At 37.5% G+C, this 24042-nt stretch overlaps 1 protein-coding gene across 1 annotated transcript; it reads left to right on the forward strand.

Moving 5' to 3' along the window:
- The first annotated feature begins 15265 nt into the window (after positions 1 to 15265).
- On the forward strand, positions 15266 to 21836 carry LOC128857988 (probable insulin-like peptide 7). The gene is made up of 3 exons (XM_054093865.1): positions 15266 to 15510; positions 21092 to 21255; positions 21363 to 21836. Exons 1-3 carry the CDS (start codon positions 15392 to 15394, stop codon positions 21524 to 21526), a joined length of 447 nt encoding a protein of 148 aa, XP_053949840.1. The 5' UTR covers positions 15266 to 15391; the 3' UTR covers positions 21527 to 21836.
- Positions 21837 to 24042: the final 2206 nt, after the last annotated feature.

A 24042-nucleotide genomic window follows, 5' to 3' on the forward strand; every position in this document is an offset into this window, starting at 1 on the left:
ATTTACACACACATACAAACTATAATATGTGCATACATACACTAATATTGATGCATGTCACATATGCGACACTGCAGCCAATCGAATCTGATTTGTTTACTGTAATATAAATATTTAAATGTGTGCGTGTATGCTCGAATATTTATTTACATACGTATACAGTAGGGTCTGTTTTTATGCGGTAGATACGTTCCGCAAGAAACAGCATAAAAAAAACAGCATAAAAAAAGCTACTAGTTCTATAGTAAAACTATAGATACGTTTCAAATGCTAAAACCGCATAAATCTGAAATATTGTAATAAAATCGCATAAAAAAGGGCACTAGTCCCATATTATTACTATAGATACGTTCCATAGACCGCATGAATCTGAAATAATTAAATAAAATCGCATAAACAAAATATTGTATTTTTGAAAATGATATCTTTATTTAAGAAACGTCAGAATCGAAAAATAAATTTAAGTCAGAAATAGAATCAGACAATACCCACATGTTGCGCGTTTTGTTCGTTTAGGATTTGGCGTAAAATCACTTTCGTCACTTTAGGAAATGTACACGTCTGATCTAGATAGTTATGCAGGCGGTTCCATACTTGTAGGGTTAGCATTTCTGATGTAATCTGTGATGAGTTTTTGCTTAGCTGGTTTAGAATCTTGTTATATGTACAATTCCCGATAGGTCGACATGCATTTTGTAATTTAAAAAAAACCGCACTATTTCAAAACCGCATAAAAAAAAGCCGCATAAAAACAGAACCTACTGTACATCCACATATATGTATATATGCATATGAATAGTTAATGTATTGTACTACAACACGTGCATAGGCGTATATTATCGGGCCTCCAACGCCCCCCACAAGCAGCCAACGAATGAATGCTCCAAATTATCGGTTTCTTAAAGATTTTATTCTTGCATACTACATATGTACATACGTAAATATGTATTTTTGAAATGTAAAAAATGGGTTAAATTAGTTGTTTTAACAGCCAAACTGACTCTAGAATAAGTGATAAAAATAACAGTAAAGTCGTAACTAATTGAAACAATACTGGGAAGAGCAAATTCTCGATTAATATGCAAACTTATTAGTTTCACATAGAATAAATTAGTGCATAATTTGAATTTTTTTTAACCGATTGATGGGATTTTTTTTTCAAATTTTCATTATTTATTGAATCTTTCTTGCATATGCAACTAATAATAAGTTTACAAATCTTATGTGCTAGAGTAAACTGTCTCATTGCCAGTGGTAAGAAACTAATTATTTGTTCAAATGAAGTATATCTGTAGATATATGTTTAAGTCGGATGTGAACGTGATGGAAGTGAATGAATGGAGAGAGCCAGAAAGCAGTATCCGATTCTTCGTAGCTGAGAGCCGGAAAGGCCTACTTTCGAGTATCTTTTAAAGCTTCCTTTGTCCCTCTTGTCGATTGTGCAAGGTTTTTCTTTTCGGGTGTGATAGATGTGGATGAAGGGAGCGATAGATGTGGAACCGTAAAATCTAGTTTCCAGTCTCCCTTAGAGTTTCCGTTGTCCTTCAGGGCGATTGCGTGCGTTTTACTTTTTTTTTATGCGATGGAATTGGCTGGATAGAGCCGGAAATGCCTAGTTTCCGGTCTCCCTTAAAGCTTCCGTTGTCCCTCATAACGATTGCGTGCGATTTTTTTTTTTTGTGTGATGGAATGGGCTGGAGAGAACCGAAAAGGCCTAGTTTCCAGTCGCCTTTAAAGTTTCGATTATCCCGCATGTCGCTTATGCAAGTTTTTTTTCGGATGTGTTAGATCTGGATGGAGAGATCCGAAAAGGACGAGTTTTCAGACTCTTTCGAAACTTCCTTTATCTCTCACAACCATGAGGCCATACTGTAAGATTTTTTTTTTTCGGGTGTGATAAATGTGGATGGAAGGAGCCGGAAAGGCCTAGTTTCGAGTCTCCCTTAAAGCTTCCGTTGTCCCTCACAACGATTGCGTGCGAGTTTTTTTTTATGTGGTAGAATCGGATGGAGGGAGTCGGAAAGGCCTAGTTTCCGGTCTCTCTTAAAGCTTCTCTTGTCCCTCACGACAATTGCGTGCAATTTTTTTTTTTTTTTTTTTGTGATGGAATTGTCTGGAGAGAGCCGGAAAGGCCTAGTTTCCAGCCATCTTTGAAACTTGCTTTATCTCTCATGACAATAAGGCCGTACTGAAAGCCTGAATGATCGGGACTCCATTGCGTTGGTGGATGGACCCTCGTGCGAGATGAGATAATTACGATAGTACAGACTTGATGATGTCTTATTTTCTCAATCGTGTGTGACCTTCGTTTAGAAGTAGACCTGGAGCTACTTTTATGGGATGGCCTTCTATCTTTTGTAGGTATTTTTTGCTCAACCGCACTATTTCATCAACTTCACGAGGTATGCAAATGTCTCTGTGACTGTTAGCGTTCTGTATGTACCATAGAGCTCCCGTAATGATCCGCAAGGCTTTACATTGCACCCTCTGCATTTGCACCCCGTTTTGCCTTACAACAAATTCTCTATTAGTCATGGAGTTACGCAGCAGGCGATGTACATTTGAAGGCAGTCAACTAGTAATTTTGTGAATTAGGCGGCGTTGCAATACCTCCTCGAATGCTTGTGCTACGTCTAAGAACAGTGCAGTGGAGTACTGTTTCTTCTCAAAGGACTTTCGTATAAAGGGCACTGTGCAATGAAGTTGTTCAGTTGTACTAGTTTTGCTGTAACTCAAAATTGGTGTTGAGGAATAATAATTTTCTCATGAATAAAGGGCGTGATTTTCTGCATGAGCCACTTTTGAAATAACTTCAAAAGTACAGACAATAGAGTAGTGCTTAGCTTAAGTCTTTCCAATCATATTGATTTAAGATCATTTCCAAGCTTTTGGGTAGTAGGCCGTACAAGGGTTGGCGTTAAATACACAGTATGTTCAATAAATAACATAACTTTTCAGATGTAGAATAAAACACGTATCGTACTGTGTTTGAAAGTTATTTTTTATTCAAAATAGTCTCCATTTAACTCGATACAACGTTCAGAACGATCAACCAATTTCTGCATGGACTCTTTTATGTCATCTAAGGGAATGTTCTTTAACACCTGTGTCACGGCTGCTTGAATTGCTGGAATATCATCATAAAACGTACCTTTCATGGCAGTTTTCAATTTAGGGAACAGAAAATAGTCGAATGGTGATAGATTAGGAAAATACGGAGGGTGGTCGATGACACAAATATGTTTTTTTCATTTCATTTTATTTTTTTTTTTTGACGTGTTTTGTGTTATATATCATATAATCATACTTTAACTAAATACAAATTCAAATTTTCTGTTGTTAAACAGCGCAAAATTGTTTCTTGAATTACAGGGTGTCCTTTTCCTACAGGAATAATTACATTTTGAAAATTCTCGCTCAGTAAATATAAGAACGTTCATTTTTGTAGCCAAATGAAGTAGAATAAATCTAAGCTTCGTACTTCATGGCACTGCCCCTTTACATACGCGCTCAGTTCCATTCAATTCATTCATCCAATTCAATGGAAAAGCACCGAAGTTAAAACTTTAGAATATTTAATTCACATGCTAGGGTTCACTTCTAAGCTAAGGCTTAGATAATCCGAATATCGTTGGATTACAATTTTACCACTTTCTATAAGACTAGTTGTAATGGATGTATTGTTATTGTTGTTGTTGCAACGTCATTTAAAATACCTATAAATATTTTTAGAATGCTGCTGACGTGATAATTCTTATCATTGATAAAAACACGAGTAGTTCCTTTAACGTAAGGCCAACTATGCTTGGAATTTAACAGATACAAAGGGATGATAATGAAGGACCATTTAGTAAGACTGTAAGGACTTGCAAATTCACTGAATATTACAAAATACTAAACTTTTCTTGGTAAACAAAGGTTTTCCAATTATGTAAATATCATTAAATGAATATATAAATAACGGTAATAGTTATACTAGAAAAACAAAAACACTCTTAGATTAGAAACTTTCGTGGTACTCGGGCCACCCGGACAACCCGGGCTAATGAGCCCAAGCCCGGGCCAATTAAGCTACCTAAGCTTGCCGGGCTAAACGAGTAACTCGAACTGTTGTTTCGGAATTTTCATTTGAACCATTTAAAGCAGCTAGTTTGAATTAATCGACAATTTGCTCGAAAAGAAAAACTCTTAAAAATTAAGGCAACATTTCTAGTTACTCATTGCAACTATTATAAGTGCAGATGTAGGTGTATAGTTTGTATCAGAATAAGTAGCTGTAAAAATGAGAATAATAAAAAATTAAATAAAAAATAAAATTCCAGAATTCTGTGAAAAATTATTTGTAAATGAGAGGCAGACAAACAAGTCATTACATGTGAATAGCAGTGAGCTCGGATTGTTTATTTTATTGTTGTGTATGCATACGTACACATGCGCATAATACTTAGTATATTGTACGTACATACATATACATATATAAGATAGTATGAGTGTAACGAGGCTGCGTTTAAGTTTCCTAGGCGACAGGTATTCATATTGTATTTTGCTACAATAGTCCTTAATACGTATTATTGTAAAAAATTTTGTAATTTTGTAAGTTAGTATGCGTTGGTATGCTGCCAGTTTGCTACAATAGCAGCAGGACACATCGAAATGTTTTATATGTACTTGTACTTGTAAATGCACACAATACGTTTTTGTACATGAGTACGCACCTACATATTAGACATACATTTAGACAGAGGTATTTTAGAGAAAACGCAAACCGTTACTATATACATACATACATACATATATACATGCATACATAGCTACATTATATGTGCAGTTACGTTTACAATTACAATACAAGAAATTAAAAAATAATAATAAATCCCCTTTAACGAGAAGCAAATTACCTTAAATTGTATAAATTCAAGCGCAGTTATATAACTTTGTGGTAGACAAAAAAAATGTGTACAATGTGATTGGCTAAAATATATAAATAGAAACCTTCATAAACTACAATACTTTTAAATTTAGTATGTAGAAATTTACACTAAAGAAGAACAAAGTGTGTAGCGAGTATGTATTTGTGAAAGCCTTTAAGCTGAGTTGTAAGCATTATTTGGAAATATTTTTTAAGCAAAAATAAATTTAGATTTTTTAAAAATTAGTTCCGAGTAGTTATAAAGACAACGAAAGTTGAAATTGTGGAAACTGTGCAAATTGTGCAAATTGTGAAAATTTGTAAAAATTTGTAAATCAATGTTACCCACATCCATACATGTGTACATACATATGTAAATTTAAGAACGCAACAATAAAATGCCTGACACAATTGCAGTGAAAGCAAATATTTGTTAAAATACTATTTACAGATCAGTCAGTCACTCATCTTTACTAAATCAAAAAAAAAATTGTTCTCGTAAGAAAATGTAAACCACCCGTTAAGTTTCAAGGGCCGGTGTTGATTTTGAATACAATACAATTTTTTTAGGAAATTATTGTCATTTCTCTTTATTATGATAATACTGGTATGGCTCAATTTGCATAGAACAAAATATCGGCCAAATGGCTGCCGCGGCTTCGGCGACACACCTCCAGCCGATGGTCCAAATTTTCGATGACGCTGAGGTTCTGACGCATAATTGAGGTTATATGCCGTTAATGTGCCGAATTATCTCATCCTTTAGCTCTTGAATTGTTGCTGGCTTATCAACGTACACCTTTTCTTTCAAATAACCCCAAAGAAAGAAGTCCAACGGTGTCGTTGACGTTTAGGTTCAAAAATGGTTCACATTCAACATCGGCCCTTGAAATTTAACCACCATTTATTTATTTCATTTATTTATTAAAAATATGTATATATATACATATATTGCATTGCATATATGGAAAAATATAATTTCTTCAAAACAGAAATATTGGTTTACATATGTACATATATACATACATATGTATATTTATATAACTTTAGGAACTCATTGATTTTTCCTATCTATTGTCCTTTTTCTTCATACACACAAATACGCTGAAATGCATAGTTGTTTTAAATATTCTGTAAATAAAGAAAAGTATTAAAAAATCACTGTTTCTTTAAATTTTACTACAGGGTCCGGCACTCGAAGTGTAACCATTTAAAAAGGCCATAAATTTAGTTTGGAAAATTACTTTTGGTCAATTCAAAGTCAAAAATGTGTGAAAATAATACAAAATTAAGAATCAATTTACATTTGCTCGATATAACCACCTTTTGCCTCGACTACGGCCTTGATGCGGTTTAAAAACGAATTGCAAACTGCCTGAATGTGACTTGCAGGTATTTTGATCCAGTTGCGAGCAATGCCTTTTTTTCAGCGACTCGAGACTGGTGAATCTTTTAGTTCGGACTTTGCTCGCCAAAATGGCCCAAAGAGATTCGTGTCTTGACTATGAGCTTAAGACGATCCAGAAATGAATTGCAAGCTGCCTGAATGTGACTTGCAGGTATTTTGGCCCACTCGCGGAAAATAACTTTTTTCAGCGCCTCGAGACTGGTTAATCTTTTAGTTCGCACCTTGCTCTCCGAAATTGCTCAAAGAGAATAATCCATCGGATTCGCGTCTGGTGAGTTTGAAAGCCATTGTGTGGACGTTATGAAGTTCAGAACGTTGTTTTTTAGCCGTTCTTGGTTCACTCAAGTTTTGTGTGAGGGTGCCGTCGAGTCCTATTGAAACGTTGTTTGCCACCGAAATGTTTGTCTGCCCACGGCTTTAAAGCAACCTCCAGAATACTTTCCCGATAATATTTCACATTTAAGTTGACGCCAGACTCGATGGAAACGATTATGGAGCGCCAGTCAACGGTTACAACGAGTGCTGCCGCCTGGTGCCTGATCGATGACTCAAATTCACATATGAACGGTCGGTCAAGTAAATCCTATCGTTTTAGGAGTTGAAGAATTGCTCAATTTTTGAAAAATTTTCTTATCAGAAAACTCACTGTTCGGAAATTGACCACTTTCGGCCAAGCGAAACAATTCCGTCCCTCTCTCAAGTCTGACTTGTTGCTGTTTGGTGAGGTCGTGCGCCTTTTGGATCTTATAAGGCTTGACTTTGAAATAATTTTTCAGTATGCGCGGATGCTACGGTTAGATATTTTCAGTTCTTTCGCCATTTGATTAGCACTTCGCCGGTGAATTCGCTCAAGTCGCTTCTTAACTTTTTCAACCATTTCACGTGACGTTGCAGTCTTTTGATGACCACCTCCAAGACCTATAACATAGTTATATAACGGCCGCCGTGAACGAATAGTACGTGACTACCAGCCGGTTATGCGACTAATTTTGTCGTATGGAATGGTAGTTAGGTGGAAAGCTTGCAATATCAAACTACTTGGCAGAATACAAAGATCTTCCTACCCAATAACTGTCGGTGCAATCAGATCATGTCCTAGAGCACCTCTTAGTGCACTGACACACGTTACTCCCACAGATCTACATAGATCAAGATGATGGCAACCATGAGTGCATTTAGGTTAAATGAAACGGGTCGCTAGAAAGGAAAAACGTATAGTCATGCCAGTCTTTTATTGCGAAAAACTCAGTATACCACGGAGAGGGCTGGTTATATCATCGAAGAAGACGGGTTATATCATACCGACGATAACATTCAACAGGAATTTTGCCACACTCCTTCCATCTGGGGAGGAATTGAGTAAAGGACGTCTACCAAAAAAATTCGGCACAACAGTCTACACAAATGGTTCAAAAATGAACTGTGCTGTTGGAACAGGTATATACAAGTATCCCGATAGACTTAAAATTGAAAAACCTGCACATCTTCCTAATGTCTGCAGTATCCTCCAGGTGGAAGTACTAGCAATTGGGAGATCTTGTAGGTTACTAATCGCAGATTTACCTTCAAAGGGTAATATCACTATTCTTTCGAGCCAAGCTGCAATCCAGGACTGGATTCAGTTACAACAACGCCTAAACTGGTGGAAAAAAGCAGAAATAGCCTTACCGCCTTGAGGAAAAAACATAATTTTACCTTAATCTGAGTCCTCGGAACATTTAAGGTAACGAAAAAGCAATTCACCTGCAAGAGGGGATCTGCCATGAGTAACATTGTTGCAGAATCGGTGGTGCACTGGGTGGAATCAAGAATGCAATTTTCTCAAAATACCTCCAAATCGCAGATTATAGATGAAGAGACCAGATGGCATGCTATAACGAACGTCAACATTGATAAACATGAAACAACGGGGCGCCTGGAGACTCACGGCAATCATAAGTGGCTTTTGATCTATCGGGGAACAAGCAGCCAAAATGGGCATCCCTCACAACACACACTGTCACAGTTGTAATCAAACAGAGAAAAAGAAAACGAATGCCTGTCCTTAGGGAAGGAGAGAATGTCGACCCTGGGCAAACCACTGTTCGAGAATCTCGAAAAACTGTCTAGCTTAGATGTCAACAGCCTGATAAGGTTCCCGAACCGCACAGACTGGATATAGATGTGGCAACGAAATGTTGCGGAATCACTAGTTGGATTCTGGATGAATCACCACTTCAACCAACCATCCGGTAGTGCAAAGGCTCAAAACAGGAAATGATAGAAAAAGTTGTTTTCTATTAGCGATCGCCCCTCTCCAAACAGTGGCAAACCTCCGATTTTATGTATATCTGCGTTGAAAAGCTTCTTATAGAAAAGCCATCTGCCGTTCGGAGGCGGCATAAAGTCGTAAGTCTGTCCACTTGGAGAAAAACATCAGGACGCGCACCACAAATGGTTCAGGATCAGTGAGCCAAACAGCCAAAAAAGACTGTAAGCGCCAAATATACATCCCATTTTGCTTTTGTATAATTCATTTGCTAAATAAAAAAAGATTTTGAGTAATGGATATCTTTATTGTGAACTTCATGATAGACGGGCATGTCATTTGCAAAAATTATAAACCTTCCGATGGGGTGAGTAATTTCATGCCCCCTTGTGCATACATATATTGGGTATGGTAATAAGTTTCCGTCCTTTCTTAGCCAAAGTTACGAATTATTTAAACAATTAAATATTACATGATATTATGTGAAGCATGTGCCATTGGAAGCTACAACTTTACTTCATCTTTCAGGCAGCACTTGATTCTCTGATCCATTCAGTGAGCCAGTTTGTGATGCTCTCGTAAGAAGTGAACCGCCCTCCAATAAGGGCTGACTACATTGACCGCAACAGATGGTAATCCGAAGGTGCAATGTTTGGGGATGACGGCGGCTGAGGCAATATTTCACAATTCAGTCCCTCTAAATATTTCTGGACTGATTTAGCAACGTCAATTCTGCTAAAAGAAATGTTTATTTGAAAATTTGGTTAAATTAGTTTGGGGAAAAAGAAATCCATTATTTTCTTGGTAGATGGCTGTAATGATTGATATCTCGTAAAGTATCAAACTATTTCAAGTTTTTTTTCGCACTAAAAAATTAGTTTGCTAATTTTTATTTGTTCCATTCGGTTTTTAATATAATTACAGGGTGTTAACAATGGAAGTGAATGAAACAATTCGGTACTGGGTACATTTTACAGTTTTTCTTTGATATGAAGTGAAAAGGCAAACCAGGCCACTGAAATGGTGAACGGCGTTTATGGTGCTGATACTGTAGCTGCTAATTACGCGCAATTAATTTTGGTTTCGTCCATTCCGTTCGGGCATTTTTGATGTTAAAGAATATGTCGACAAAATCCATTTCTGTGATTCTGTGATGGTAGTTGACCGTCGTGTTAGTAGTCGTAGAATCGCTCAGGAGCTAAAGATTGACCATAAAACAGTTTTAAACCATTTGCACAAAAAGTGTATGCAAAAATAATGGAAACTAAACTAAAGACATTTTGAAAAAAGTTTAATATGGTAATTTTCAGACTTATTCAATGTTGAACATTTTGGTATAGAGTTTTTTAAGCAAAATACCTTCGGTTCTTTTTAACATTTTTATAATATTTTTTGTATGAAAGAAAAACATTTGTATAAAAAAAAAATTTGGAAAACTTCTATTTTTTGTTCAAAATTTTTGGAAAAAAAAATTGTTTTTCCATTTCGGAAAAACCCCACCTCGGATAATTGTTTAACCTTTTTTTAATTTTCAGTTAAAAAAATCAGCTTGTTCCATTTCTGTTCTATTTGCTCCCCTCAGATTTTTTTTAAGTTTTATTTTATTTCAAAATATTTGGAAAAAAATTGGTTGTTCCATTTCTTCGGTTCTTTTTAACATTTTTATAATTTTTTTTTTATTTTGCATAAAACATATTAAAAAAAACTTTGAAAGTTTATTTTATGTTCAAAATTTTTGGAAAAAATTGTTTGTCCATTTCTGAAAAAATGAATTTTTTTATGATTTTTTTTTTTTAATTTTTGAAAAATAAATTTTATTCCATTTCAAAAAAACACCACCCCTCGGATTTTTTTGTTTTTAGTTTTACAGAGTTTATAGAGTTCTTTAAAATAAAATACCTTCGGTTCTTTTTAACGTTTTTATAATTTTCTTTTTATTTTGTATAAAACTTATTAAAAATTCCCCCATTTCTGAAAAACACCACCCCCTGAATTTTTTTTTTATGTTTTATTTTTTAAAAATGTGTTTAAATAAATTTTATTCCATTTCTAAAAAACACCACCCCTCGGAATTTTTTTAGTTTTATAGAGTTTATAGAGCTCTTTAAAGTAAAATACCTTCTTTTAAACATTTTTATTTTTTTTTATTTTGTATAAAACATATTAAAAAAAAATTTGGTTAAGTTTTATTTTTTGTTCAAATTTTTTTTCGATTTCTGAAACACTCCATCCCCCGATTTCTTTTATGTTTTATTTTTAAAAAGTTTTTGTAAAATAAAATATTATTCCATTTCTAAAAACACCACACCTAAAAAATTTTTTTTTAGTTTTAGCAAAATAAATTTTTGTATTCCATTTCTGAAAAACACCACCCCTCAGATAATTTTTCTTTCTTAGGTTAAAAAAATTAATTTGCTCCATTTCTATCTGTTTGCACCCTTCAGATTTTTTTAGTTTTATTTCGTTTCAAAATATTTGGAAAAAAGTTGATTGTTCCATTTCTAAAATCCACCCCTCTATGTTTTTAAGTTTAATTTTTTTCAAAATTTTTGGAATTTTTTTTTATCATTTTTGTAACACAATAGCTGAAACTATTTATACTCAATAATCCCTGCAAGTTTCATAATGGTGTCCCCATAACTTTCGAGTTACTTTCCATAAATTCAAATACGTGCAGCAAATCAGTGCAATAGGTGGTGTATCTGCTTACGAATGTGCGTAGCTGCGCTTCAAATGATTTGCAAACGGACGTAATATACGAGTACGCATGCTAGCTCTTGGCAAGCGCAATATTTTAATGTTTTTTATTCCAAGTCTTTGCAACATTAAGTAAATTTGAAAATTATTAAAATTATCTCAGTTTACGGCTTATTATACACCCAAGCTTTTAAATAAACCAACTTTTAGAAAAATTGCCAATAATGTGCAATTACTTGAATCACTTGAAATGGAATCGATTTTCTATGCTTTGTAAAATAAGCAACGAGCATCAACCTAAGCGGGCAATAAATACTATTTTTATATGTACATAAATATCTCGCCGTCCCAAAGGAATTCTACAAGGATTTTCACAGCTGCAAATATACAAAGAAACATTCAAATTTGCATATACAAGTATATATATACATACGTATATGTATATAAGATCGTTGCCATAGAGTGACTGTAAATAAATATTTCTTTTTTCTTTTTCTTTATGAATTTTTTTCTTTTAGCCACTATATGAGAAAAATTCAGTACGCTGTCGTGCTCAGCAGGCATTAATTGGCACATATCTGCAATGAGTAATTTTCATTTTGTTGTATATGACTTTTTGTAAATTCTTTAGTTTTTTTGTTTTGTATTTTTTTGCAGAATAATATTCTGATAAAGGTCCCACAAACTTGTTTTTACCGAAAAAATAAATATCTATATTTAAAAAGGCAATAACTCTTAAATTTGTCTCAAGTCCTTTTTTATCCTTTTTACAAGCATTACTCACCAAAGTCGTTTCGAAAAGTCATATAAAATGCAAATAGGTTAAATGTCAATACTCGTAGCAAAGCACACTTTAAGTACTCCAGATGCTTCAAATAGAATTTGCGCGAGAGCTTCGCGTTCAACAAGTTCGAGTTTTCATGTCATACATACACAGATAAACATTTGAAAACTAACATCACTTAAGTGCTCTCACTACGTAGATGAAACGAGGCTGCAGTGAATATTGCGCCGCTGGAGCGGATAAATGGCAGGAGCTTCAAGTGCGTCATTGTGTGGCACAAATTGGCCAATTGAATCTGTGTGCATTTTATGTCGTGCCAGTGTATTCGGGAAGTAAATATGTGAATTTTTATTTTTGTTTTTCCTACGTAGCATAATTATTTTGCACAGTAAACAAGCCAGGAAGTGAGTGTAGGAGGACTGCTAGCGAATACAGTGAGACTGTACAAATATCACACAATTTATGCGAATTTATAAACAGGCTAATATAATAGAAAAGCAAACACCGGCTCCACGGAAAGCATGAGTTGGCAGGCTAAGCTTGCTACATTTTGCTGACGCCGTTGGAAAGAGAGGGTCGTCATATCATATGTATCTAAGTTAATATATATAGGTATGTATGCGTGTTTGTGTAGATCCCTGCAAGAATGACGTGAATTGGCTTGCGAAAAATTTCTAGTTCAATGCTTTTATTATTTTTCCAATTAGGAACTAGGCCACCAGTAATTAGATACTCACTAGGTTATCACTTGCAAACGATGCCTAATGTGAGCCTTTCGTTTTTTTTTTATCTTTCCCAACAATTTACATCAATGTCCTCTCGAGAGTAAATGCCGGAATATATATACTATATATAGATAATATATGTAATTGGCACGAACACACTTTTTGGGTGTTTGGCCGAGCTCCTCCTCGTATTTGTGGTGTGCGCCTTGATGTTGTTCCACAAATGCCGGAATAGCGGAATAAAAAAATTTAGCTAGTGATCTGGGGCTGTAGATTGCGTTAATCAATAACGCTTTTCTACTTCCTAGTTGGGATGAGTTCTGCGCACCTGGCATGCTAACGAAACACTGTAAACCGTAGCGCATTTATCCTTTTGGTCGTTCCAATAACGTAGAGCCGTAGTAAAGAGAACTTCGCTTTCGAACTGTCCCCACATACGAGACCGTCATCGTCCATCTACACCCATAGTTTGAATTAGAAGAAAAAGTTGGAAGGCGACTGGAATCATCAATTTTGTAAAAAAATTAAATTTAGTTACTTAATATTGCTTTTCTTTACATTTGTGTCTAGTCTGTAAGGTAATTTGCACGGTAGATTATTTGAAAAATAAATTGAAACCTCGTTGGAACACAAGTCTATTGATGTGGAGGGAGACTATACTGAATAATAAAGTCTATTTCAAATCACAAAATTTATTTTTTCTTATCGAACCGAAGTAGCCGAATGGATAATCGACCGAAGATGGAGCGGAAGCAGATTGGAGTTTTCAGTGGCAATCTGGCTGCACTGAAGGTCCTGGAGAACGCGAAGCAGATTGTTCAAAAATGTAAGAAGAAGTTTAATTCTGTCGCAAGACAAAACAGTCTTGTACTTATATAGGTTCCAGGACACTCCGGTGTTCAAGGAAACGAAATTGTCGACGAATTGGCCAACCGTGGATCAGCGGTGCCCCCACAAGGGCCAGAGCCAATAATCGGAATCAGTTCCGCAGGAATCATGAATTGGCAATCTACTCTACATAGAGAGCGATGGTCCGGTCTAGAACGCTGCAGAACTGGAAAGTGTTTTGTGAAAAGTCCGAACAGAAAGCTGTCAAACTTTCTACTAAAACTTGGAAGGAAAGACGTTCGTTTGATGGTCAGTAGACTTACAGGACACAACCCATGGGGTCAGCATATGACCACCATTGGAATCATTGAAGACCCAATGTGCCTGTGGTGCTTGGAAGAGGCGGATAGCACTGAGCACTTTCTCTGTGAGTGTCCTGCCTTTGCTAAAGCACGGCTACGAGTTTTGGGTTCCGATGTCGTGAAATTGAGTAATATTCGTTCTCTAAAACTGGAAGATATTTACAGATTTGCCAAAGAATCTGGAAAGTTCTCACGGGTCGAACTACCTTTGTCTCTGTCTCTATTCTTTCCTATCTCTTTCTCTGGTACTTTTCTCCTTAAATCCTTGACTATCTACCCTCTTTCCAGAGCTTTAAATACAATTAGCTTTTTAGCCTGAGTGTTTTAGGAGCCACCAAATCTCCTGGTACTCCTTGCCTCGACTTTTTCAAATTTTAGTTTCAAGTATTTTCGATGATCTTTAGTTTCGAATTATTAAAATACTGATTTTTCGAAAATCTTAGGCGTACGTGCCTGCTTTAAAACGATACCAAAGTGAACTATATAATCAGTGTCGGTGGATTTTCCGACAGGGTTACTAAGCGAATAAATATTCGAATGCAGCTAAGACTTAATAAACAACGCATGCTCACACTGTCAGATTTTTACGGTGTTTATTAGAAAACAATGAAAAAGCGCAAATGGCGCAACAGGTTGGTCCGCAATCGTGTTGGTCTAACCTGGCAAATTGATATGCACGCGTAGACGTGTATGTGTGTGTGTGTGTGGGTACATATTTATAAGAATTCGCATATAGTATATAATATTTGCACGCAAAAGGAAACAAATGAACCCATTCTTTTGTGCATTTTGCGGCCGAATATACTTACATACCTACCCACACACATACGTACCAGCGTACGAGTGCAACCCTATCGTCGCCTAATTTGCTCGTACGCAGCACAGTAACGGAAGAAAAACTGAATTAAGCAGCCAGCGCAAGCACACTTGTAGAATCAGATGTATCTTCATTAGATTGGATGACAAATCCACATGTATGTGGATGTTTATGTGTGTATGTTGGTGCATAGGTATAATGAAAAACAAAGAGCAATAAAATTAAATAAACAGAGCCAAATTTAACAAGCGCACAACAACAGCAGTGGATATTCCGAGGTCGTAATTTCAAATTTCATATGGCGCTCGTCCCTTATTAGCACTCCTACACACCAAACAACCGACCAGTAGTTGCAGGTGTTTTAAATCCCAGGCATCCTGCGCATTTGGCTTGGCCTTTTTGGTGGATTGGTTGTAAGTTACTTTTCAAAACGCTGCCGCATCTGCTGGTGGAAAATCAGTTTACGCTTTGCCGTTGACTCGTCCAGTTGTGCAGATCTACTCCGCTGGAGCAGAGCGCAGTGTACTTAAATTGGTGTCATCATTCCATTGGTCTTACCAAAAGTGCATTTAATTTGGAAGATAATTAAAAGTTACTCCCCAGCCGTTCAACTATGATTCCAACGCAAAACCTTTTGAACAGTGGTCTGGTTGTGTGCTGCTTGATTCTGTATTTCGTGCAAGTAGAATCTATACATACCGAGGAGGGATTAGAGCTATTATTTCGCGAAAGGTTTGTATAGAAAGTGAAATTAAAACACTCATACCGCTCAATGAGTGCGATAAAAAGTTTTACGTAGTTGGAATTACTCTACAAGACTTTCAATAAGTGAGTGATCTTCGAGAATATTTGAAAAAGTGTTTACTGTCTTGACAAGTTATTTCGAGGCTCCATTGTGCAGCTAATAATTAATACAGCTGATGTGATGTTTCTGCCTTTGTGAGGTTAGGTTAATTAAATGGCTGCCTGAAAAGGTCCCACTTGGAAGAGAATTAAATAGGGGAAATAGCAGATCAAAGCGGACTGGGAAAAACCCAAAGTAACGCAGGACTTTACAGCATACATACCTCGGGGACAGTGTCCTGTAAGGGCGCCCACAAGATTCAAGAGCTGAGAGCACCTTCTATCCACCTGTGGCTAGAAATATCCCACAGTCTTCCAAGTCTATGTACTTTTCCAGTGCTTGCTGAGTTCACACGTCACCCACCTTTCCTGAAGCCGCTCGTAGGTAGTCAAAGAGATCTCTATCCTCTCACTACGCGCTGAAACCACCTCAGCACAAGAGACCACCTCAAGGGTCCACCAATAGTTCTCACAAACATGACTGAATCTAAAATGTATTGTACTCCTCTCAATTGGAGCAATATATCATCTATGATCTGTATTTTTCCTAAAACAATCAATCAGAGTGGGTAGACCTTGCCATTCCAAGTCGCTACGTCAATGGAGTTCTATGCACAATCCCTGCTGAGGTAGTGAATGTGATTTCGAATAATTTAGATTACTTCGAGGTTTGCGCTTCGATCTCATGGTCTTCTGTGCCCTCTACTCATCACAATACCTCGGCCAGACCCAGTTCAGTTATGAAACTCAATATTGAACTGAGTTGGATTGAGCGCATGTGCCTTTCTTCTGGCTACAGTTGGCCGAGATGTCTCAACCTGGTCCGCGCTATAATGCTGCATTCAAACGACAAGATTCAGTGGTCCGTATCCCGATCATGTGCAGGTGATTACACATTCTGCAGTGGTCCATAGGAACATCCGTGAGCATTCTCAACTTGCCCTTGAGAAGAGTTATGAGTTTTTTTAAAAACGTTTTGGTTGTACCCTTCCAGTAAGAATTTCGCCTGGTGTATCCCCATAGTTAGATGCCAGCTAACCTCCCTTAACCCTCTGAATAACTTACCATAGATATTATCGAAAAGCAAGGTGCCGCAAGTGGTGCACAGAAACCGTAGGAACTAAAGAGCTTAAAGGCAGTTCTTAGTGATTATACCCCATATTTGAAAAACTACACGTGCGGAGTCCAACCAACCAGTACAACCCAGTGTATGAAAGTGTTCACCTTCTACCAAAGGTATCAAAAAGTAATATCACTTCGCCTCCCAAACAACTGCGGTTTTTTTCAGGTAAAAGCTATTAATCGCTGCACTGCTGTCGTAGCGGTTGTGAGAAATTGCTGGGGTACCCGTGAGGTAGTTTCCGCGCGTAATGAGAGATTTGAGATCTCTTTGACTATCTATGGTCTGCTTCTGGAAAGTGGCTCTCGTGTCAACTCAGCAGGTGCTGAAAAAGTATGGAAACTTGCATGAATACTGATCAAAAACTTTAGAAGATCCGAGTGCTGAAATTTTACAATCCATTAAAGAATTGTCTACCTAAAGTGATGAATTTTCGTCGGGATAGAGAAGAGATACGGCTTGGAAAGTGCAACATTGTCTGTTCCTATTCATCGAAGCAGTTTCTGCAGAAGTCTGCACTCCTAACGCAGATGTGTTATATTTAAACCTGCTATATCCGCAGGTATAGCAAAAAAGTGAAAACCCATATGTTTGAATCTTTGCCCGACGAGAGCAAGGCAGCTGAGAAGGTATTGAGATAACTCCACCTCATCCACCTTCAGAAAGGACTTGAAGCAAAGACAATGTCACAATTTCAGGAGCTACGGCTTTGTTAGCCTTAGAAGTTCTGAGCCAGCAGCATCTCGCGACTTTGCACATTTGTGCACTTGCCCAACGCTCGCTGAGGTGACGCGAGGCACGTTTTTCCAGAAGTAGATCACAACCCATAAGTTTTCAAGGGAACCCAATCATCTCATTTCGCGATGAAATCGTCCCCAGAGTCACCTGTCTAGCCAGCTCATCAGCCCAGCAGTTTCCCTCTATACTGCTGTGGCCGGGAACCCAGATGAGACTAATATCGAAGTATTCGCAAGCAATTGTGCGATAAGTCAAGCATTTCCCGAGTAATTTCGAACGCTCAACCAACAAGTTCAAAACCTTAATTGCCGCTTCGCTGTTGACGTAGATATCTACATTCTTTGCAGTAATTACAGAAGTAATCAACCAATCCACTGCTTCCTTAATTGCGGCTACCTCCGCTGGGAAAACACTACAATAGTTCGGAAGCCTAAATTTTTGGTTGATTGAGAGCTCCTCTCAAAATACTTTCCCACCAACTTTTTCATCCAACTTTGAGCTATCAGTTGGCCATAGAAGCTGCATCCTTAAACTTTAAAGGTTTAGCAAGTTTTTCTCTGGCACACGATTTTATTGACTGGGAAATTTCAATATACTATATATCTTTTATAAAATATAAAATTCATTCTGAAGTTAAGTTTTCCTCGCACCGAATTTTTCAGCAACATAATCAAAACACTTTCTGTCAAAGAAACAGCTGTCAAATACCAATTCGGTAAGTTAAATTTCATCATCTCATCAAACTCAGTGAAGCAATTTAAAGCGTAATTGCTTCAGCTGATTGATCTGTTTGAACATATATATTATATATATATAATTGGCGCGTCCAACCTTTTTGGGTGTTTGGCCGAGTTCCTCCTCCTATTTGTGGTGTGCCTCTTGATGTTGTTCCACAAATGGAGGGGACTACAGGTTCAAGCCGACTCCGAATGGCAGATATTTTTTATGAAGAGCTTTTTCATGGCAGAAATACACTCGGAGGTTCGCCATTGCCGAGGGGTGACCGCTATTAGAAAAATGTGTTTCTTAATTTTAGTGTTTCACCGAGTTTCGTATCTGTTTGTACATAGTCTAAGGAATTTTGACTCATTTGATATCACAAATGAGCCACCACGGAATGGAGTGTACAAGCGGATGTGTTAAGGAGCCCCTTCAAATGGGTACAGAGCCAACTTTAGAGCTGAATACCTGAACTTTACCTGGTCAGCGGAGATCATGTTGTAACATCAGCTCGAGTTTTCTAAGTTTCAAGTGAAATTACACAACCATTCGTTGTTTACTTCTACCTTAATATTTTTCGAGCAAAACAAACATTGTACTGATTCTTTTACAGAAGCGAGAAGTACTACATTCGAAGGAGAAGGCTTCATGCTATGCAGCTCATGATCGCTTGCGTTCATTGTGCAGATCCATGAGTAAAAACACTCTCAACAGGTCGTCAAAAAATACCCACAGCTGAGATCGCTTGATCTCAAAACGCTCTTTTATGTAACTTCGAAGCAAAACAAAATAATTAAATTTCATAGAAAATCGTATCAAAAAATCTAAAAACTGTCGTACAAATTTAGATATTTCTCTATAAAAAAGCCTGATCATAGCTAAGAAATATATTAAAACTATTTGTCATTGTAAATTTTCCAATATATATTTTTGTCGATTTTTTATTGTTTTTAATGTTACCAGAATAATTCTAATTTTCCATAGCACCCCCGGCAATACCATCAAGCAAAAATACCAAGCACTCACACCATCACACCTAGCTGCCTGTCAAACTTATATCTAGGTTAGGTGAGGTAGTGCTGATCTGTAAAAAAATCGCACTTAGACCACTAGGGTCCATTGTGTTACCAGTGGTATGTATTTGGAGTCGAAGATATTATTTTATGTAATTCTTAATGCACGTCTAAGCGAGTTTAACAAGCCGTTCAGCCTTCTGTCAGCAATATTTTTCAAGGATGAAAAATATGTTGACCCTAGGCACATTTGTTGAGTCCTACAAAGAACAGGTCAGTGGTAAAGTAGGTATTCCAAAGTACCACCTGCAATCGCTTTATTGCATTTGTTACATTTTGCTCTTCCATAATCGCATTTTGGTTACCTGATGTGGGGTGAGACAGTGTCCCGTCAGTACCCGAACCAATATTATGCAGTCTTTTCTAGAGAGTGATAAAAGTAAATAAATATATAGCATATCTTCGCCCATCACAAAGGAACTGAGTGGAAACATGCATACCCGTGAAACGGCCTTAGCTAGGCCTCTTACCGCCTTGGTTCTCACATCCTCACCCCCTTCCCAACATCAAATGTCGAAAATTCGATTATTATAGGTGAGACGGGGGTGTGAAGACCAAAGATGTTGAGACCCATTACCCAGGCATTAACTTCACGGAGGGTTCAGTCAGAGGACTGCCACCCAAACCTACGCATAGATGCCCCTCAAAAAAATAGAAAGAATAAGAGTGTTTTTACTGGTATTTAATTGTATACAATGTTTGCGATCGATGTATGTACAGGGTCCGGCACTCGATGTTAGTTTGTTAGTCTATTAGTTGGCTAAACGACAGTCCAGAGTATGGTTTACAAGCGCGCGGAAGCATTTTGCCGAGAGTAAACGCGAAAAAAGAAAATCAGTAATGGATTTCAAACATAATAGTGCGATTGCATTATATTTGGCTGGAAAATCACAACCAGTGATTGCTCGTGAGCTCGAGCACCTTAAAGTAAATGAAGATTTTGTATATCGCACCATTACTCGTTACAATGATACTGAGGTGGTTATCAAAAGACGGCAACGTCACGTCACGTGAAATGGTTCAAAAAGTGAAGAAGCCACTTGAGCGAAACCCCCGACGAGTCACCGATTGGCCACCAGGAGGCAGCACCCACCACAGGTAATGGTTTGGGCCGCTGTAACCGCAGATGGGCTCTCTCCAATCGTTTTCATCGCGCCAGGCTCAAAGTAAACGCGAAATATTATCGGGAAAGTATTCTAGAGGTTGCTTTGAAGCCGTGAGCAGACAAATATTTCGGTGGCAGACGATAGACGTTTCAACGGGACTCGCCACCGTCTCGCAAGACTCGAGTGAACCAAGAATTGCTAAAAAACAACGTTCCGAACTTCATAACGCCCACACAATGGCTCTCAAACTCACCAGACGCGAATCCGATGGATTATTCTCTTTGGGTCATTTTGGAGTGCAAGGCCCGAACTAAAAGATTCACCAGTCTCGAGGAGCTGAAAAAAGCCATTGTACGCGAGTGGCCAAAATACCTGCAAGTCACAGTCGGGCAGCTTGCGATTCGTTTCTGGACCGTCTCAAGGCCCATAGTCAAACCAAAAAATAGTCATATCAAGCAAAAGTAAGTTGATTCTTAATTTTGTATTATTTTCACACATTTTTTACATTGAGTTGAATAAAAGTAATTTCCCAAACTAAATTTATGGCCTTTTTTAAATGGTTACACTTCGAGTGCTGGAGCCTGTATACGCACTTTTTCTGTTGCAACGCCAGGCTCATTAATTACCTATACTGCTTATGCACGCACAAAAACTTGAACAGAGAAAAATGAAGTAAACTATCTAATTGTTCTATATTTCATTACACATTACAGATCCCAATCGGATTGGGAGAATGTTTGGCATCAGGAGACACATTCACGTTGCCGCGACAAATTGATACGTCAGCTATATTGGGCCTGTGAAAAGGATATTTACCAGCTAACACGACGCAACCGCAAGCGCACAGAGAACGAAGCCATGCAGAAAAGAGGCAAACGTAATGCAAATAGTTTAATTTGACGAATTTTTTCTATAAAAATTACTTAATATTTTCTTACAATTTACATATCTGAGTAAAAATTTCACATATCGCCATTTATGCAGCCATATCTCGCGTCTGGCTAAAACTGGATTACGTGAACACTTTACTGCGCACTCGACGCGCAGATGCGCCATCGATTACGAATGAGTGTTGCACCAAAGTTGGCTGCACCTGGGAGGAATACGCCGAGTATTGCCCATCGAATAAGCGTCGTAATCATTACTGAGATGAGGAGAAAGCCAAAGCGCTTGGCAAGATCGATTGAAAGAACGAAATGAAAGTGAATCTCTGCAAACAGCTGTGTGGCTAAAAAAAAGTTAATCCTAAAGAGGAATGCAATTTTTAGTCAGATGTAGTAAATAGGTGGAAATTATGAGTATTGAACTATTATCAAAATGTACAGATGGTGTTGGAAATTGTTATTATTCAGAGTAAAATATACAGTTATTGTGTGCTTCTAGTTGACCGTTAATCTCACTGCTTATTTGCATAGTTGTACGAGTACTTTTACATCAACTTACATTTTAATCTTAAGATATGGTAATATATACATACATACATACATACATACATATATAACACATTTAAAAAAAAATTGCTTGCGTACAAACGCAATGTATATAAATATTATATTGTATAATGGGTGCTTTTTTTACATGTAAAACCTTCGATATCAAACGATTATTCTAAATGCGAGGTGCGGCTCTTATATTACTAAACCAAAGCTGCTATAGCAGAAGTATGTATGCGTCATACCCCAGTGACCGCCAACTGGTATGAAAGTAGTTCTTGCGAATAAACCCGTCACAATGAGTCGAAGGCGCCACATACATACGTGCCGTACGTCATGACGCAATGAACAAAACCTGGCAACTTCCTACTTTTGCCGTACGGCAAAGTGCAAAGTGCGGCGAAAATGACAACCCTTTTAAGAAGAAACTTTTTTGTACCGCGCAAATTTTTATCGATATTGTTTTTTTATTATATCAAATTAAATGCAGAAAATAAATGGAATTTAAATTTATTGAGTAAATTCAAATACACCCTTGTCTTTTCAAAAAAAAAAAGCTAGAAAAGCCTTGGCTTAACCAAGTTGTCCTGACAACTGAATGTGCGTCGCTGGTGATGCAGCGCTGGGTATCCAGCCCCATCTACATCGAAGGCAATGAGTTTGCCGACGTGCTACTAAGAGGAGACAATGTGTTCATGGAGCCGTCACTATTGTAAAGCTTTAACTGGTTAACTAGGCAATGGCAAACCTGCGAGGGTATTTCTGCCAAGAAAAAGCTTCTCATAAAAAATATCTACTGTTCGAAGTCGGCTTGAAACTGTAGGTCCCTCCATTTGTGGAACAACATTTATCGTGCGCTTTTTCCATTTTATGGTCAGTTTAATCGACCCTCTGAAGCGGCTATTCGAGCTATTAATAACCAAATTTACATTAATGGACATCAAACCACCAACTCGCTTACGTAGAGTGCGAACTGAAGAAAATATCGCAGCTGTATCGGCCAGTGTTAATGATGACCATCAATTATCGATTCGTCGCCGTTCGCAGCAATTGGGCCTCTGTTACTCAACAACGTGGAAAATTTTGCTAAAGGATTTAGGTGTGAATGGTGAGCGCTACCGTGAAATGATATCCAACTTTTTTTGCCCAAAATGCAAGAGCTTGACTTGCATGACATGTGGTTTCAGCAAGACCGTGCCACATGCCACACAGCACGCGTAACAATGGACTTGTTGAGAGGCGAGTTCCGTGAACATTTTATTTGACGTTCGGGACATATCAATTGGTATCCCAGATCGTGCGATATAATGCCTTTACATTATTTTTTGTGGGGCTATGTTAAAGCTCATGTCTATTCAGACAAGCCTGCTTCAATTAACGCATTGGAAGACGACATTTATATGTGAGATACCGGCCGAGGCATTGGAAAGAGTATGTCAAAGTTGGACTAAGCGGATGGACCATTTGAAGGGCAGTCGCGGTCAACATTTGCATGAAATAATCTTCAAACATTAAATTATATGGACTGTACTATCGATTTAAATAAAAATTTCATACATTTTTCTGAATTTTACGTGTGTTTTTTTGAAAAACTTTCCTATAGCTCTTAAAAATCAAATCATAACTCAAATATACATATATATAACTGGTTATCGACCATCTTTACAATTATAAATGGGCGAACTCAGAGAGGAAATCAGTAGTCAAAAGCATTAGGGGGCCTCAACCAGAACTACTTTGTTATCAGTTCGGTAGAAAATGCATTAAGTCGTTACTCACTGGTTATCTATCGATTGCGTTTTTATATTCACCTGCTAGGTCTGCCCACTAAGAGAAATTTTCATCTTTGTCTTGAGGAGTTTTAGACGGCCGTGCATACTTGGAATAAAATTCCTTCGTTGTTAGCCGTAAAGTGGGCGGAGCACTTGAAATCGTGTATAGTTGAACTCCAGGGTTTAGGAATTCGTTAGCTGATGACCTTTTAGCTTTCATCAGGGAAGCTGAAGATGTCGTGGGCAGCAAGGTTTTAGGACGTATTTCCGTATTCCTTTAATTTTTTGCCGGAACCAATTTTTCCTATCACTCTCGATATTTTATCTTTCAAGTTCTATTATATCTTCAGTCAGCAAACCTCGCCAACCAAAACATATTTCAAGAAAATAAAGCATAGAAAAAATGTGTTCGGTAATAGGTTAGGTTGGTATGGTTGCCCAAGGAATGAGCACACTTGG

This window comes from Anastrepha ludens, chromosome 3 (genome assembly GCF_028408465.1).
Source record: "Anastrepha ludens isolate Willacy chromosome 3, idAnaLude1.1, whole genome shotgun sequence".
Classification (NCBI taxonomy): Eukaryota; Metazoa; Arthropoda; class Insecta; order Diptera; family Tephritidae; genus Anastrepha; species Anastrepha ludens.